We start from the raw sequence: 17999 nt of genomic DNA on the forward strand, positions 1-17999 counted from the left end.
TGAAGCACTCCTTCATAATGACCATGAGGAAATGTGATTGACTCCATGTGATGTGCCTAAAAATCCTACAGTACAGCAGATAAATCTTGTGGAGGAAGTCATTATTTCCACCTTTTATACAAATAAATACCCGAACATTTTTGTCTACTCATGGTTGATCCTCTGACATAGTCCATTAGAGTCTAAACACAAAGCCAAGGCCAGGCTGGATGGGGCTGTGAGCAACCTGGTCAATTGGGAGGTGTTCCCTAGACTCACCCAAAACAGTTGTGAAAATAGTTTCCAGATCAAAGCCAGCAGGAGAACAGGAAAGATGCCTCTCCCTGTTGCACTGAAAGTAAGCCTTGGCTCAGGATTCTTTTGTGTTTTAACTCTGCAGCTCATAGAGAACTTTTCTGTTGCAACACTCTCACTCCAAAGCTGTATCTCCAAAATATTGTGATAGCAGGGAAGATCAACACTGGCAAGTAGATTTGGAATTTCTGCCTTGAAAGACACACTCTTCATCTAATAGACCGCATGCACAGAAACTTTAATAGGATGAACTTCCAGTTTTGTTGCAGTGTAAGGCTGATGCTTCATGTAAGAGACTCATAGGCTGAACGAAGTCCTGAGACAAACTAGTTATTTGTAATAATAGACATTTTCAGTATTTCCTTGTGCATGAAGAGGGGAAGGATATCCTCACATGCACTGAGATTCAACGTGAAAAGTAAACAAAGCTTCTGCTGACTGGTTCATTCTTCTTTATTCTCAGATCAATTTCCACTTTCTATTTTAAATATGTAACAAATACATGCATAATTTTTTTTATTTTTTATTTTTTTCTCCATGAATGAATGTGGCACATGGCAATTTTTCATTCTGGCATGCTCATAATAATTCTTCACAGCAATGTGAGTCAGTAGAAAATATTCTCTCAATTCTGCACAAAACAGCTAGCAGAAAAGAATATGAATGGGAATTATTCACTTTTTTGCTATTGTTCTATATCATTAGCATAGCAACCTTAAGATGCATTGCACTGATGCAACTTTTTTTTTCCTCTAAAGGAGAAAAGGAATTTGAGTGACACATATATAAAGAAAAAAATATGATAAATATTTATTCAGAGAAATTTCTGAGACAAACTGAGGAGAGGTTTTCAAATTTATGGTTGGTCCCTATGTAATTCTTACACCGTTTTCTTATAATAAAAGGCACACATATTTGTTTAATGCACATACAAACACCACTGCAGATTCTTCTCCAGATTCTCCTGTTTGCCACCTGATCAAGCATCAATGGGGAGGACTCTTCCTGTCCTTACACAGTCAGTGTAAGATAAAATCAGATTCTATACAGAGAATGCAGAGAGATCCTGCATTCAAGATCGGTCAAGCACACTCCTCAGTAACTAAGCAAATAAACATACAGCACAACCAGGAATAGAAATGGTACATGCAGAAGAAAAGCATTCATCCCTTGCTGGAAAATGCGTTGCACTGATCCACTGTAGTTTCATGCTGCTAAAACACAACCATGCACAGTACAAATCTAGTTAGCCATGCTTTGTTCTGTCCCAGCTATTTATATGCAATGGTCATAACCATTTTCATGAGTGTACAACAGTGAAACAGATCTACTATGGAAAGATCAAGGATCCACAAGCATTAATACACTGTACATAGTAGTATGATAGCAACAGTGACTCCATTTGAAAGAACATACGTGTATACATATGTATATATACATAATAGATTTAAAAATTAGATATTCAATACACTTTTCAAAGATTTGTCGCAGTCTTATGTAGGAGAGAAAGGAAGATAAGAAAGGAGAAAAGGCGCACTTGGGCTAAAGAAGATATGATTCCAAGCTAAGAAATAAGGTTTAAATTCATTTGTGAATGTCTTCAACTCCTATAGCAATTCTATCTAAAGTCAGAAAATGTTCATTCAGATCAAAACATCAAGTGGAACAACAAAATCTTTACTGGAAGCTACTAATCTGCTTGGCTGGTAAATGTATATGGATGTTCAACAGGAGTATGAATGACTTTGGGGGCATTTATGGGATCCACTGATCAAAAATAAATAAATATTTTTAAAAATCAGATATGCTCTCTTTATTCATTAAGCCATATTTCCCCCCAGGCTTTAAATTTGACTATAATCTCCTTCAAACTAAAGGAGAAGCAACTCTGACAGATACACGATAGAGATGTATGAAGCAAAGATGCTGCAGAACAGGATTATTTGGTATGGTGTTTGGAGGCTGGAAGTAGGGAGTGTTGATGCCATAGAGCCTTGGGCTTGTGCTTTGACAAAGGACATTTTATTCTAATAACTGAAAAGCACACTGCAGTAGTCAGATATCATGTTCCTATGAAACATGTGGAACTGAAAGACCATTTAAGAAGCAAAACATCAGGCAGCTGTACATTATAAACAGTGTGCATAAATTAGCAAAGATATTTCATTTTTTCCTTTCTTTGACTCCACAGCATTTACAAGAAGCAGTGGATAAATATCTGGCAGACAAATTTGGAAGTTGAAAGTCAAGCCAGTTGCATTATGGTGTTCTACAAGAAAACGTGCTAAAAAAACCATTCTGCAAGAATTATTATTCAATTTTGAATTTCCTAATGGGTAAAACATACCTATTCATCTCTTATCCTTCAGAAAAAAAAAACAACTACACCAACTCACACCACAAGAAATCAAAGATAGAATGGTTTTAGAGATCTGGCCAGCAGATATTAGTCAAATATTATAATTCATACTCTACTACCTATAGTGGAGGTAGCTTATCCCCCTAATACGAAGAGAAATGTTAATGAATAAAGTAGTGTGGAAACCAAAGTTGAGTTTATAATAGAAGCAGGCACTAAAAAATTTCAAACAAGAAAAATCAGATTAAATATTAAATATCAGATTAATGACCACTTAGCGGCACTAAGGCATATGGTTTAGTGATAGAATTGGTAGTGTTAGGTTGGTGGTTGGAATGTACAATGATAAGGGTCTTTTAAAACCAAAGCAATACTCTGATTCTATGAGCAGAAGTCTGCTCCAAAAATCAATTTAAAACACTTCCTATTATTGCAGTAATATGCATACTCATTCAAATAAATAGCAATTATTTTATTCCTTTAAAAATCCTGAGTTATAAGGAACCTGATAAATTCACCAGAAGGTCTCTAGATTTTCTAATCATATTTAGATTCTGATGTGTTATTGGGAACGCTGAGACTATCAGTGGTGTAAACTCAGTAAACTCAGAAGCAGGCTACTCTTTGCCTTCCCTTACAGGCAGGACATGACAAAACAGGATACATGTATGAGCTACATGTTGCCAGACAGAGGAGGAATTTGCTGCCTGTCAGATGTTAACTGTGTGCAAGAGAGGAACTACTGATCTGAAAACCTACTTATAACAAGAAGAGAAATTAAAATCCAACACAGAAAAATTTGTGTTTTGTATACACTAGCATATCAGTGGTCACTGCAGTCTGAGAGCTTCTATTAAGTAATCTTGGTACATTTATTCAATAATCATTGACATTTGCAAGCTACTGCTTGCAGATAAATAAAAGCCATACTTATTATTATTAATATGAATAGTTGGCATCATTTATATATTTAGTTTTGTACAAAGTCTTTTTTGTCTGGAAAACCTGTCTTCTGTGGAATTTATTCTCCACAACTTAGTTACATAACAAGATCTCCTCTTTGTCCATAATGCACTTGCTTTGTAAGAAAGATTAAGTTTTACATCAGTGAATTCCAAAGAGTCAAATATTGTTCCGCCTAAAATAAGAGGAAAACAAATTAGCTTTTTAGATAGACCCTTCTCCAGTCTCCACCCCTCGAGCAGAACACAAGATGACACTGACCTCAGGACACCAGGAGGCACAGGGAGCGTGGGCTCAGATGCTGCTCCCACAGTCAAGGCAGGACAGGGGACTGCTCCCAAACAGCAATATGTGTGCGGGCACGCTGCTGGCTGTGGGAAGGGCCGTGCATGTGGGACACGAGCAATTTTGTGGCACTTTCCCTCACTCCACCTTATTTACTAGTTACACACACAGAATCAGTTTAAAGGGATCAGTGTGTCAGTCCAACAGTTCCATACCTCACTGGGATATCAGAGCACTTCATCACACACTGACTGGATAGTAAAATAATAATTTGATTCATAATTCAACCACAACGCCCAGTTTATATTCCACGCATCTGAAACAAGAACAGCTCAGATAGTAGAAAAAATTATATATCATTCTACCAATACAAAACTATATGTAAACTATCTTCCAAAGAGGAAGGAAGGAAAACAGAAGGAAAAATTACAGTTTCCCATAGAGGTGTGTATGCAGTAGTTTGTGAATTCAGAAATTATTAATTACGCATCTGTATTCTAAAGAGGTTGCTATCATTATGCCAAATTGCAGAATTTTGAAATAATTACTCTGTACAGTTTAATCGGTCTATGACATGCAATCTAGAAATGCATGCTCCCAAATACACTTAAACAATCATACTAAATATGAAGGAAATCTCATGAAATCAACTAAATCATTCCTACGCAATGCTGCAGTATGAATTACATTCCTATCACTGAAGAAAAATCTTTACTGTTTCTTAAATCCATAGTACTTCTTAATACCTAAGCATTTAGTTAGAAAGCTTCTCCCAAGGCCCAACATAAATATTTGCGTGTGCAAAAATTAAAGCAATTATTTATTCCATCCCCTCCCTGTCACCTTGAGACAAATGATAGCTCCTCTCCATGGCAGCCTATTGCACAACTATTGCACAACTCAACTCACACACTTACTTCTACCACTATCTTTCCCTTCCTTGTCTTTTTTCGTCCATTCCCTCATCAGTCCATTCATGCTGTGCCTCATAGCATGCACCTAATACATCTCCTCTGTTTCTATCTACTTCTGAAGTGTAACAACAAACCAGTCTAAGCACAACCACACCTAAAAATCTGTCATGAAATTAACTTCCAACTATGACCCTATTCCCAAAGCTACAATGGGCCCTGAAAATTTTGTATTCATTCTCTACTGATCATCTATACAAGGAAACACCTGGATACAACCTGCTAGAATCTACATTCCAGCATTCGCTAGTTGAATAAAGGAAATCTCCAATAATAACAAAAGCCTGCCTACCATTAAACAAATGCTTAAAGAGGACCACTTAAAAAGTTCTAGATGTGGTACACAAATAATGTAAGCTTTGGTTTCATAGAATCACAGAATGGTTTGGGTTGGAAGTGACCGTAGAGATCATCTAGTTCCAGCATCCTCCATGAGACCAAGTCGCTTTTCTTTTGAAAAAGAATACCACTGTTGAACAATATTCTGTAGCATAGAAGAGTAATGGTATCGATGCAATGACTCAGAAAGGGTGAAGTTTCACAGAGAGAATCTTTCATTAGAGGAGCTGAAATAACTGAATCAAGAAGAAGACAGATGACCTTCTGAGCTTGAAAGCTAATAAGGCACATAACAGAAACTAAAAAATGAAGCTGGATCACTTTCTTATGGACTGGATGGGAAACAGCAGACTCCAACTTCCCACAGACCTCAGTTCGTCTTGAGACAGGCCACCAAAATAAGTTCTTCATTCTCAAGAGTAACACCTGTGCTTTCAACAGGCACCTGGACCAGGACCAGGCTGAAGGGACCACACTCCCTGACTCAATGGCTGTACAGCACCCACAGCTCAGTGCACCCTGACCATACTGTTAATATGTCAGCCTGAGTGCAGCCCCACTACAAATCCCACTGGCTCTTGTAGCATCTGACAGCAGAAGCTGCTCTTGGGAGAACTCCGTGGCTCATTTTTCCCCGATGCTAGCCACGGGACAGCACACAGGACAATGTCTGTAGACAGAATACATGAGCATCAAGATTCACAACAGCATACATTAAAAAATTCAGTATAGACACACCACATGGCAAAGAAACATAACCATCTGATCTATAAACTGCTGTGTACATACAGTTACTGCTACTATTCTTTATATGAGCTGTGATGCAAACTGTTCAGGAAAAGAAAACGGGAATCTCATGCAAGGCATTCAGCTCCTGATGTAGGCAAAGCTATCAACATACATTCTGACCTGAATATAAATGTTCCAATTCCCTATCTGTAGTATCTCAGGATACTCATTCTTTAATGTTAATAGGTGATTGAGGCAGCTGCTATCTACACAAAATACTGGAAGAGGGACAGCTGCATACAAAGACTGTGAAATTTTTGCTGATTGCCTTGTGAAAGGAGCAGGAAGTCACCAAAGAGTATGTCTACTGACATCATGACGCACAGTACCTGTAGAGCTGTGTCTGCCTGAGCACACCACAACTGCAGCCCATGGAAATCTGCAGTCTGTCAACCCCTTATCAGGTATCACAGACTTTGGTAAGACTTCCTGCTTCTGCAGCCTTCAGCAATCAGCACTGAGGTGGTACCTTAAGCTTGAGTGCTTCTCTAGTGTGCTCCATCAGGCAGTGAAATTACATCCCAACACTATTTTGATTTTCCTTGCTGTTATGCTTATGTTAGGGCTTAACAAGGTTTCAGCAATAAATATTACTGCATGACAGCTCAGTAATCAGTCCTGCTTAAGAAACCCAACAACTGAGCATTTTAAATTATGTACAGATTATAAGAATGTACTGAACAAAAAGACAGCCCTTATATCTCCTTGAAGAACTATACTGGAATTCCCAGTTTATCAATAACGTTTTTAGTTCTTCTTCCATCACTATGATGTTCCAATCCCAAAGGTGTTCAGATGGGGCCCTGAGCAACCTGTTCTGGTGGGTGGTAACCCTGCCCACACCAGGCTGGAACTGTGTGGGCTTTAAAGTTTATTCTAATCCAAACCATTCTGTGATTCTATGATTCTATGACTTGACATGCTTTGACAATACTTTCTCCTATGCAAGCATTTAAAAGGGGATTTACAGTTACTTCATTCCTCACCATCATTTTTGGTACAGCTCCAAATTCTGTGATGCTGTATAAAAGAGAAAATAATTTCATTTGAGTTAGCCTTCTTTCCCTGAAATTTTTAACACAGGACCTCTTTAACAAGCTTTCAATATTACAGAATCATTGAATCACAGGCATTGGAAAAAATCATCTAGTCCAACCCCCTGCTAATTGCAGGTTTGCTAGAGTAGGTTGCACAGGAAAGTGTCCAGGTGGGTTTTGAGTACCTCCAGATAAGGACACTCCACAATCATTCCACCAGCCAGTTCCAGTGTCTGTAGCCCCTCAAAGAGGTTTTTTTCCTCACGTTCTGATGGAACTTCCTATGTCCCATTTGTGCCATTATCCTCTGTCCTGTCTCTGGGCACCAATGAAATAAGCCTGGCCCATCCTCCTGACACCTCCTCCTTACATTTTATAAGCATTGATAAGATCCCCCCCTCTGTCTTCTCTTCTCCAAGGTGAATAGCCACATGTCTCTCAGCTCTTCCTCATAAGGGGGATGCTCTGGGCCCCCAGTCACCTTTGTAGCTCTCCACGAGACTCTCTCCAGCATTTTCCTGTCTTTCTTGAACTGAGGAACCCAGAACTGGACACAGCACTGCAGCTGTGGCCTCAGCAGGGCAGAGCAGAGGGGGAGGATCACCTCCCTTGACCTGCTGGCCACGCTCTTTTTAATGTGCCCCAAGAAACCACTGGCCTTCTTGGCCACAAGGGCACACTGCTGGCTCACAACCAACCTGCTGTCCAGCAGAAACACCCAGGTGTTTCTCTGCAGAAGTCAACCCCTAACCTGTAGAATACAAATTCCTCCCCTGTAATTTACTCAGATTGAAATTACAAATGTGACATCTGTTTTCTAAATTCAAAGCCTCAGCTTCTTTCCTGGGGGATATTCTATTCTTGGCTAAGAACATCAATTTGCTCTTCCTAAATGCCAGTTTATATTTTCAAGTGAATCTAGTATCACCTATGTTCTTTCAAACTTACGATCTCAGAATACAATTAACCATTCCTTCACTAATAGAACTCACATCATCTAAATTCAGTATAATTTCTCTGTGTTCCCTTAGTAGGTTGTCACATGTTCTGTAGAAATTATTCAGCTGAAATCTAGCGGCAGTATATGTAAATGTTGCTGTGGGCATGACTAATTCACAGTCCGCAAATCTGTTCAGAATAACGAAGCCCAAAACTTTTATCTTGTCACTTTCTTCTGAATGGTACCTTATACGAACATAAAGAGATGAAGGATAGACAAATAATTCTGGCAAACTCGCTCCCAGACTTTTTCTTTTATGAGGCTGTGCTAAACCTCCCTCCTCCCATCTGAATGTGTGTTACAATGCAGACATCCATCATATGACACTCAGAGGCATGAGTCTTGTGCGTCAACTGCAACTGCTGAGAAGGAGAATGCCCATCTCTGCAGACATGTGATGAGGATGCTGTCAACTCATGAACAACCAGCAGGCAAGACTACATTTTGGTCATGCAGCGGGGAAAACTAACGTGATGTGACCTATATGACATGTGTGTACGGCCTCCAATGTGGCAATAGTGTCCTATTTGTGGTTGTGCAGATCCAACAGGTGACCTGGCAACAAAGACACTGTCACGTTGTAAACAATGGTGCTATGAGCTGTAACTAATATATTTGTGAGGTTTTTCATCATACCTGTGCCTTTGCATGTGTGCATCTGCAATTGTTTAATAAGAACAGCTGGTTTGAGGAGCTTAGGAATTCATCAGTGTGCTTTCATTAAATAAATTTCTTACTTACAAAAATTCAAAACCATCTGAAACAGTTTCATGAGCTTCCTTTAGGGCATTTTCTACTTGCTGAGGTTAAGAGAAGATATTTCTAATCTGCAGAAATTCTTGCAGAAAAACACTTACATAATTGCCAGGCCTCAGCAGGAACAAACTAAAATGAGTTGTATCACTTCAAATTACCTACTGCCAGACACCTACAGTTCTATTATCACAGTTTTTGGACATATCAAACAACTAAGAACTAAGAGCATGTGGCATCTCCTCCTTTCTTTTCAAACATCACCGTTTTGTAAAGCTGAAGTCGTAGTGTCAAATAAAGAGTTTTGAATCCTAGAGAAACGTTTGTGTTGTAAGAGTACCTGGTGAAAAAAAGAAAAGAGGCCACTAAGCACAGCTAGAAATTATCACAGTACAAAAGTGATTTGCCTTCCATATCAAAATTTGAGCACTTGCTAAATGAATTAAACACATCAATTTTTAAAAGATATAAGAAGTAAAAAACCTGCTTCCTTCTTTCTCAGCCCTCCATCTTCAGTTAGTCAGCCATGTACCTAAAAGTGACAATTCTTAGGAGAGCATGGAAAAGCAAAAAATGTTTCCCCGATTCAACTATCACTAATGAAAAATAAAGAAAGAAATGTTTCAACGAGGCAAACCTAGAATGTTACGCATTACAGAGGTCTCCTCTGGTGTCACATGAGATCCTCCTTCTCCCCTTCCCCACACTTTGAACCTCCCAAAAACCCGGAGGTCTCTGCTGAAATCCATGGATAAAGAGCCTTAAAGATTTTACCTTCTCTGCTCCCTTCTGTTTTATTTTTTAATTTTTCCTTGATGGCGATATTTGCTTGATTGTAAATTTATTTCAATTGTATCTGGGACAGTTTCTCCCTATAGGTTTGTTGTCAATGTACTCTGCCTGTTCACCACATTAAAGTTATTTTGGTTTAGAGTTTTGCGGAGGCAAAGGTCAATAAAACAACTTCTCCCTCCTGGTTGGTTGAGAGAACAATATTTAAAACACCATTTATTTCTTTCCCATGAGACTACAATGGGATTCTTAAATTAGCAGCGAGGAGTTTCTCTCTGTTGCTGATGCTCCACGGATGCTCTTGAGCCTACTTACAGTTCTTCTTAGCTCAGGAAGGCCGACTCAGAGCAGCTTCATTTAGGTTCTCCTCAGTCTTTCAGAGTCTAAAAGCAGATATGCAACTGAAGTAACTTTATAGAGCAATTTATTTCTTAATTAAAATGATACTATACATTTGTAGAATTACACTAGCAAATGGGAAGAAACAGCCTCAGTAAATGGTATCTACTAAATATAAACTTAAACTCAGTTGGTAGCAAATCTGTGCATGTTTTGCTGCATTATTCTAAACTCCTGCCAATACTTAATGGGATAATTTATCAGGTTACCTATCTGTCAAGATGGTGAAAAGCATAAACCCAAAGCTTCTGCTAACATACAGAACATCAGCTTCCCAACCCTTGGTATCTCATATTTGGATAGACGGATCAAAATGAATGTAATTCATAGAAAAAGTAGCTGTATTCAGGCATGCACCTCTGGGTTACCTCTGCTTGTTCGTAAACTTCTACAGCACTTTTCACCTAAGGAACATACAGCTTTCCCTTCCACTTCCTACTGTCTCTACTAACTCCCATCTTCTTTCTTCCCATCCAAGTCTCCTGATCACTTCAACATTCTTCTCCCTTTAATTTAGTTCCACCAGATTTTAGAAGAAAAATGAATAAAATTTCAGCTGTCTCATTGTTCATTCTTATTTTAGATGTATTGTTAACCTCTGCTCCTTGCTAAACTCAAGAAGTTAAGACTGTGATATCAATTCCTCTTTGTGCATACCTAGAATAACATGGCGTTTCATTAACCAGCCTGCAAGTAGCTACCTCATCAGCACTATGGTATATACATGTGTATTTTATGTATAGAACACACACTGTATATATGCAAACATATGCAAAACACAGAGAAGACACAATTAAGCAAGTCAAATTTTAAGAACTGAAATCCAAGAAAACTAATCGATCCTAGCTTACTTATTCCTTTATCCTCTGGTACATAATACACTTCACAGCATGTTAACAGGAACAGCTGTTAAATAACAAATGCCTTACTACATTGTTTTCAGCAGGTGCTTCAGCAATTAATTCCTGGCTGCTTAATTTCAGGCTTAGTTAGGAAAAATAACTGCATCTTATACCACCAAATAAAACACGATTATCCAAAGAATAACAGAAGTGACAAAGCCAAGAGAGCCACCATAGAGGATTACTGCTCTTTGTGAAGAAATCCATGTGTTGTGGATTCTTCCCGATCACTCAGGGCTCACAAAGCAGCTCTGAGCAGAGCTGTCAGGGCATCTTTGCTATGGGTATTTATCCTGATGTTTATCCTCACCTGTGTCAGTGCACCCACCACCATTAGTGGCAGCCCAACTCTTTTCTCCATCCCATCACTGGTCAAACACAGCCACCACTGCCACCGTTTAGGATGTAGTTATTTGGGAACTCCTGCATGGGTCAGTGGAAATCCAATGGAAATCAACACAGAGAACCCCCGTATTTCCATTTTTGTTTCATCAATGTGCCCTTGGGCAGCACAACTCCTGGATTCGTGCAGAAGGATCAGCCTATGGACAGAGATGTGACACAGGCAGGGAGCCTAAAATCACCCTCTCAGAATCAATCTGCAATATCACTACATCAGATGCCACACAGCACCGCATGCAACAGCACTGAACACTCACCACTAACCTGCAGTAATGTTCATCAGAAACACATCTTCAAAAACGACCCAGAAACAATAGGCTCACACATTTTAAATTTTAAGTTTAAAATTTAAAATTTAAAATTATTTAGTCCCCAGCTAAATAGCCTAAAATTAAGAGAAATCCATACCTGAGAAAAAACCCTTCTTTGCCTTTGGTCAGCCTCTCATTTCCCAAGCACGGGAATCAACTTAGATTACAGAACGCTACTAAGTATTACAACATAGCTACTATCTGGGTTTTGTATTTGCTAAGTAATCTTGATTACTTTAATGTATTCAATCATCCAATTTAAAAAGGTAACCATCTAAAAAATAGGGCTAAGATTGAAAAAGTTCCTATAAAATATTTGTACCATTAGCATGGTTTCTTTCAAATTTGGCCTTTTATGTATGAAGCTTCTTGAATACTAAATATCTATCAGAGATGTACAGTGTATTGAAGAAGTAGGAACTATCACCTTTCATGGACTTTCTTGTTAGCAAAACAACTACTTTGACAATTAAAGCTACCAGAAACTGAATAAAATAGAGCATATAGTGGACTCCAATATTACCTTGCTGCAGCTTAAAGCTGACTCACATGATTTACATCTGGACCACATCATACAGTTCATCCTGAGTAGGTAATTCTACTCTTTCTCTCCACAAAAAGGACAATACACATTAAGTAGTAGCTGCCAATAGAAACTACTTACACAAACCAGTAAGTGTGCAAAAAATTTCAGACTTCTCCCATATTTTTAATTTCCTTGTCAGGGAACATTAAAAACATCTTTTTTTTTTTCCCTGAGCAAGTACTAGCTATTCACACAAACTCTTCTACTGAAATGTAAAAGCTTATCACACATCTGTTACCAAGACTGCATTCATTTAAGTCAGCTATCAATCAACCACAGTAAGACCTTGCTTAAAACATTCAATGTGATTTGCATAAAGCCCTGTTCACTGAATGTTAGTTGTAAATCATTCCTTTTGTTTCATGCTGCAGTACCTTATAAGTTATTATCAATGCCTAAAACTGTTTGCATGATAATATTTGGAATTAATCACTCTGAACTGTGTGCTACATACACTACGTACAAATCCTGCATATTGAAGCCACCATTTTCTAGACAGTTCCATAGTAATCCTTAGCAACTTAATATTTTTATCTCAACAAGAACAGAACTACCTGGCTGAGGTTGCAAGCAGAAAAACCAGAAGTCTGGCTAGGCTTTCTGGACTACAGAATACAAACTTCATCACATTTACTGAAAATGGTCTGCAGTTGAAAATGAAGTGTTCTACAGTCAGATTTCAAACTGAGTTGACAAGGAACAGAACACTGCTCCCATTCTGCTGTCTCTTTAAGACTGTAATGAGCTGACAACACTGTGCAATGACTTACACATCCCGCTTTCACATTCGTAGGATTTCATAAACAGACAAGCAAGAGTTAAGTTCCAGGCCTCATGCTTCAGGAGAACTAACTCAGAAATGGGAAACCTGATGGCTGTGACGCAGAAGGACAATAAGGAGAGACCAAGAATATTAATTTTTAATGATACATGATGTGGAAGGATCTGTTACATGTTGCAGCATCTACTAGGTGGAGGTAAATACTCCTCCCCCTGAGTTGGCACCAACCAAATCCACCTGGAGAACACAGAACAGCACCAAGCTAGGCAGGCATACTCTTACAGCACAACAGAAACCAGCAGGACCTATTTCAGGACCTGGTCTGATGGCTCTCCAGAATAGAACACCACATATACAAACCAACCCACTTCTGAAAAAACTCAGAAGTTTTAGCCCAGTTGTTTATTTGCTCATCAGATGTCTGCTGAATTGCTGTTTCAGCTACGAGGTAAAATAAACAACACTGCATCAGAATACATTCAACTCATGCTTCCAAAGTTCAATCCCATTTACAATAGAATTAACTTTTTTAAAGGAAAAAGGAAAAGCATAGAATTTTCATAAATTCCACAAGAAGACTTCAAGCAAGCTCAGTGATCTGAAACCTTGGCTACATTTTCCAGTAAACTGTATAATGAATTTGAGGCAAAGCAAGGTCAGTCATCTTTGGAGAAATCTGATTAATGTCACTTTATATCTTACACAGCAATTACAGCCTGCGTTGTGCTCCAGCTGTGATGAGGACCAATGAAACATGCAGTTACCAACTTACCTGATGCCCGCCTTGTGAATCGATTTATCACTGGAGCTGAAAGAAAACAGAACATTTCAGTTAGATTCTTTCTGTAATAATCTAACACACTTCACATATAACAGTGTTATACTTTGAGTAAAAGTGTGGCAACTAAAAAAAAGTGATGAGTAATTACTTGTAAACCTTCAAAGAAATTCACATTTATTTCATATACACCTAAATTGTAAAGAAGTTTTGCAAGAGATAGGGTAGCAAGCAATAAATTTTCAAGGCTATTTTCAGCTTTTTCAAAGTTTCTTCATGGAAGCATTTACTGTTATTCATGACTGGTTGAGAAATTTCCATTTTTTATTGAGCACATAGACAATGGCATCCTGCAAATAAGGATGGATTAAAAAGATGCAGAAACTATTTATACAGAATTTATCTATGGGAAATCCAACAATAAAGATATCCCTACATATCAAAAAAACTCCAAACAACTAATCTGCAATTCCACCTGAAAGACTTTTTAAAATTAACTTTTAAAAGCCTTCAGGTAATATAACATCAACGCCAGCTCTAATCTGTCCCCCAGGCCACCTCCTTCCCCAGCTCCTCAGAAAACTCAGTTTCACAACAAATAAACATTGTCTAATAGTGCTATCTTGGAACATCTCCAAATACATGCTGCAAACATTTGGAATCAGACTCCTCTCTCTTTTCCAACTGGAAGGGATCACAAAATCCATCTCAGAGCACACAGGTCTGCGTGCTGCCTCTATGTCATTTCTAGGTTTATCAGCTTGTACAAGAACTACTAGAGATGCAATAGATAAAGGTTCATACATTTGGCCTTCCAAACACAGCCGTCAGACTGCTTATAATTAGTATAAAACACTGGTCTTGAACTCTACTTTCATATGATAAACAGCACTGGAATAAAGAGTGAGAAAAAAAATCTGAATGACCTAATTTCAAACATGGGCAACAGCTACATTAAAAATGTATGCTCTTACAGCGCTTATTAATATTCAACCTTAAAAATTACTCTCAAGGTTTACATGGAATTGAAAAATGAAAAATATTGAACTTTTACAGCTCATCCCTATTAATTTTACATAGATGTGAAGCAGACTTTCTTGAAAGTCTAAGACAATATTAGGGAGAAAAAATAGCAGAGACAGTAATAGCTTGAGATGCAAACTGACTTTTTGTTCCTCTGGGCAGAAGAAACCAAAGCAAAGATACAAACTCTGAGCCACAGCTGCAGACGGTTTTGCAAGCGTATATAGCAGTGATGGGTCCAAGTGGCAAGAAATGCACTGAGAAATCCAACTACATTGGCTCAAAGTGCTCTACAGGACCAAGGAAACCCCCTGTGGATAAGCAATCACCAGCCTTGAATACATGTATACATGAACAAAATGGCGTACAAGATGTATGCATAAGCAGTAACGTTATTTTTAACCTTAATTTCTGCTTTTTTAGATATTTAGAAACATTGTTAATTGAGCAGTCACCAGATTTTATGCAACTACTGTTTTGCAATAGACAAAGCCATCTGATTTCTCAAACTGCAAAAGGAACAAGGTTCATTTTGTCTCTAGGGTTAGGTCCAATTTAATTTCAGGACACTGGTCAGGTCCTCCACCATCAGGCTGCTGAGCCATTACCTCCAGTGTGCACATCAGCAGCAGTTCTCAGCAGATGTGCGCATCTAAAAATATATTGAAATCTGATGTATTTCTAACAAGAAAACATAAAATTGTGTTGTCCTCCCACTACAAAGTCTTCCTGGAACTCAGGGATGATATTTTGACTGTCAGATCTACACATCATCCACATATAGGCAGATTCAACTCCCCTAGACAGCCATCTCAGCACATTTTACCAACACAATAAATAATACAACTCCCAAAAACAGACACCTAGCACCAAATCACATCCACTGGAGACTCCTTCTCTCTGAAACAAGTCACAAGGATGTCAAAGGAACTATTCATTTTTCAGCTACTTCCAGTTGCATAAACATTTGAATTCACCAAGAGATTTAAAATTTCTTTTACAATAAATTTTAGAATTTATTTAGTCTTGGGGGGGGGGGGGGGGGGGGGGGGAAGGGAGAAAGAAGCAACAGAAAAGAATGGTACAAGAAGAATCTCAGAACCGTGGTAAGCAGCTATTTATCAACATCCAGTGTTCAGAAAGCAAAGGCTTTCCCCCCAGATGAGGATTTTGTGAGAGTCATCCAAATGTGCCACTGGGAGAACGGAGGATTGGGAGCAGCCCCCCACGGTGGTTATTTAGCAAGCTCAACTCCTCTCTGTTGCGCTTGTGCTGCAAATTACAACCTACTTTTGCTGTCCAGAAAGATGGGCATATTAGCTAATAAAAAGGTAGCAGAAATTCACAGCCTGGAGAAATTTAGCTGATATTTTCACTACAAAGTAGCTTTATGACCAGACAGGTAGTTACAATGGCTGGCAAGATAAGCAGACCAAGGTGAGCAGAGGAGAGATTAACAAGAACTTTGTTGCAGATGTAAAATAGTATTCTGTTATCTTTTCAGGTCATCAGGAGCCAGAAGCCTTGGCTGAGAAAGCAAAGGACAGACCAGTAGCAGAGATGGCTGCTGTGGATGCACAGGCAGAGCGCCAGCTGCTGGCTCCACAGGCTGCGCGGGGCCACACCGAGGCTGCTGGCCATCCACCCCATGGATTGCAAAACCTCACTGTTGCAAAATGTAGGGATTTATTCTAACAAAGGGTAAACTAGCATGTGAATAAATTCAGAACATGTCCATTGACGTCTGATCTTTAAACTGACTAAGAGGGAGAATGCTGCACCGTGACCAAGGGATGTAATTCTAAGCATGGATGGTCTTGTTCAAATGCACGGCATTGCTCCAACAGCAGATGCCACTGCTCATATTCTAATTTATCTTAACCACAATCCATTACAAACTTCCAAAGAGGACAACAAGAAAAGCCAAAATTAATAACAATAATTTGGAGACCTATATCCAGATGAAAATATTATTTGAAATTGTCTAAGTTATCAATCCTCGTGTGACACACTAGACTGGTTTTGCTGTCAGTGCTATGTGATGAGAAAACAGCACATCTAAAACGTTACCTGCTGGTAACTGAAATCCATTTTCACCAATCCTCATTCAGATAGCTGTACAAAAAGCACAGCTTTTAAAGCATTTTGGCAATAGAAATCAAGTAAGTAAACAGAAATAACTGATAAATGATAAAAAGAGACTGAAGAGTTTTAGTATACTTACTTAGAATACACAGCATTCAAAACATCAACTTGCACAAAGACTGCAATAAAAGTATTTCCATCACTCAATAACTGTCTAATTACTGCCTTTTCCCCACTATGTATTTCACCATTCATATTACCTCTTAAGAGCATTAAGCATTCATCACAGCACTGCTGTGAAACAGACAACATAAGCATTTCGATTTTGCAGGTAGAGAATGTAACAGGAATGGAACAGGATTGCTGGGGCTGTTCACAGAGCACCAAGAGCACAACATCCACGCTGAGACTCCCTAACTGGGCACCCTGCCTACAGCTAACTTGTGCTAATAGTGCTGAGTGCCCCTTTTTGCAGACTCACAATTTCAGTGCTCAAAACCAAGTTTGCTCCAGAAACCGTCATATTTTTGTGTCATAAATGTCACCTGGAATAAGTAGCTGAACACACTGCAGACGTCAGACACACAGCCTCACTAGAAGTCAGGGAGTGTCTGCCTGGGATTTAACAAGGGGTTAAGCTTGAGCACTGACATCTGCAAGCCAGCTGACAGACAAGCATGGGCTGGCCCCAAGCAAGTACCAGTCCAAGCTTCTCTGCACAAAGCAAAAACTGCTCTGAGTGGTAAGGGCTGACAGAAGATACAAAGTATTCCTGTTTTGTGAATACAGTCAGCCTTCAGGGCTATGGCCCGCCAAATCTGAGGGCTTTAAGAAATGCAAAGTGTGAGTTTTTCCTCTTTTTTTTTTTTTTTCCGTTAAAAAAAATAATAAAAGGGGAATTTATCCTTTTGACCTGTAAATATATTACAACATTACAAAAGCTGCCCATAGAGCTGTGGGTGCCCCATCCCTGCAGGCACTCAGGGCTGGGTTGGATGGGGCCCTGGGCAGCCTGAGCTGATAGGAACAGCCAGCCCACGGATGGTGGGCTTTAAAGTTCTCTTTCAACCCAAACCATTCTGTAATTCTATGAAATTAGAGAAAACACACAACAAATCCATATAATATAGGTCAATATATTCACTAAAAA

General features: G+C 38.9%; 1 protein-coding gene across 1 annotated transcript in view; it reads right to left on the reverse strand.

Moving 5' to 3' along the window:
• Positions 1-17999, reverse strand: part of PRKAR2B (protein kinase cAMP-dependent type II regulatory subunit beta) — a gene marked incomplete at both ends in the record, with an annotated part of 79842 nt that overhangs the window by 37734 nt on the left and 24109 nt on the right. The window contains 1 exon segment of the mRNA XM_079549500.1: positions 13736-13771. Within this exon segment, the coding sequence (XP_079405626.1) occupies positions 13736-13771 (36 nt within the window).

Source organism: Tetrao urogallus, assembly GCF_951394365.1.
Source record: "Tetrao urogallus genome assembly, chromosome: 1".
NCBI classification, from domain to species: domain Eukaryota; kingdom Metazoa; phylum Chordata; class Aves; order Galliformes; family Phasianidae; genus Tetrao; species Tetrao urogallus.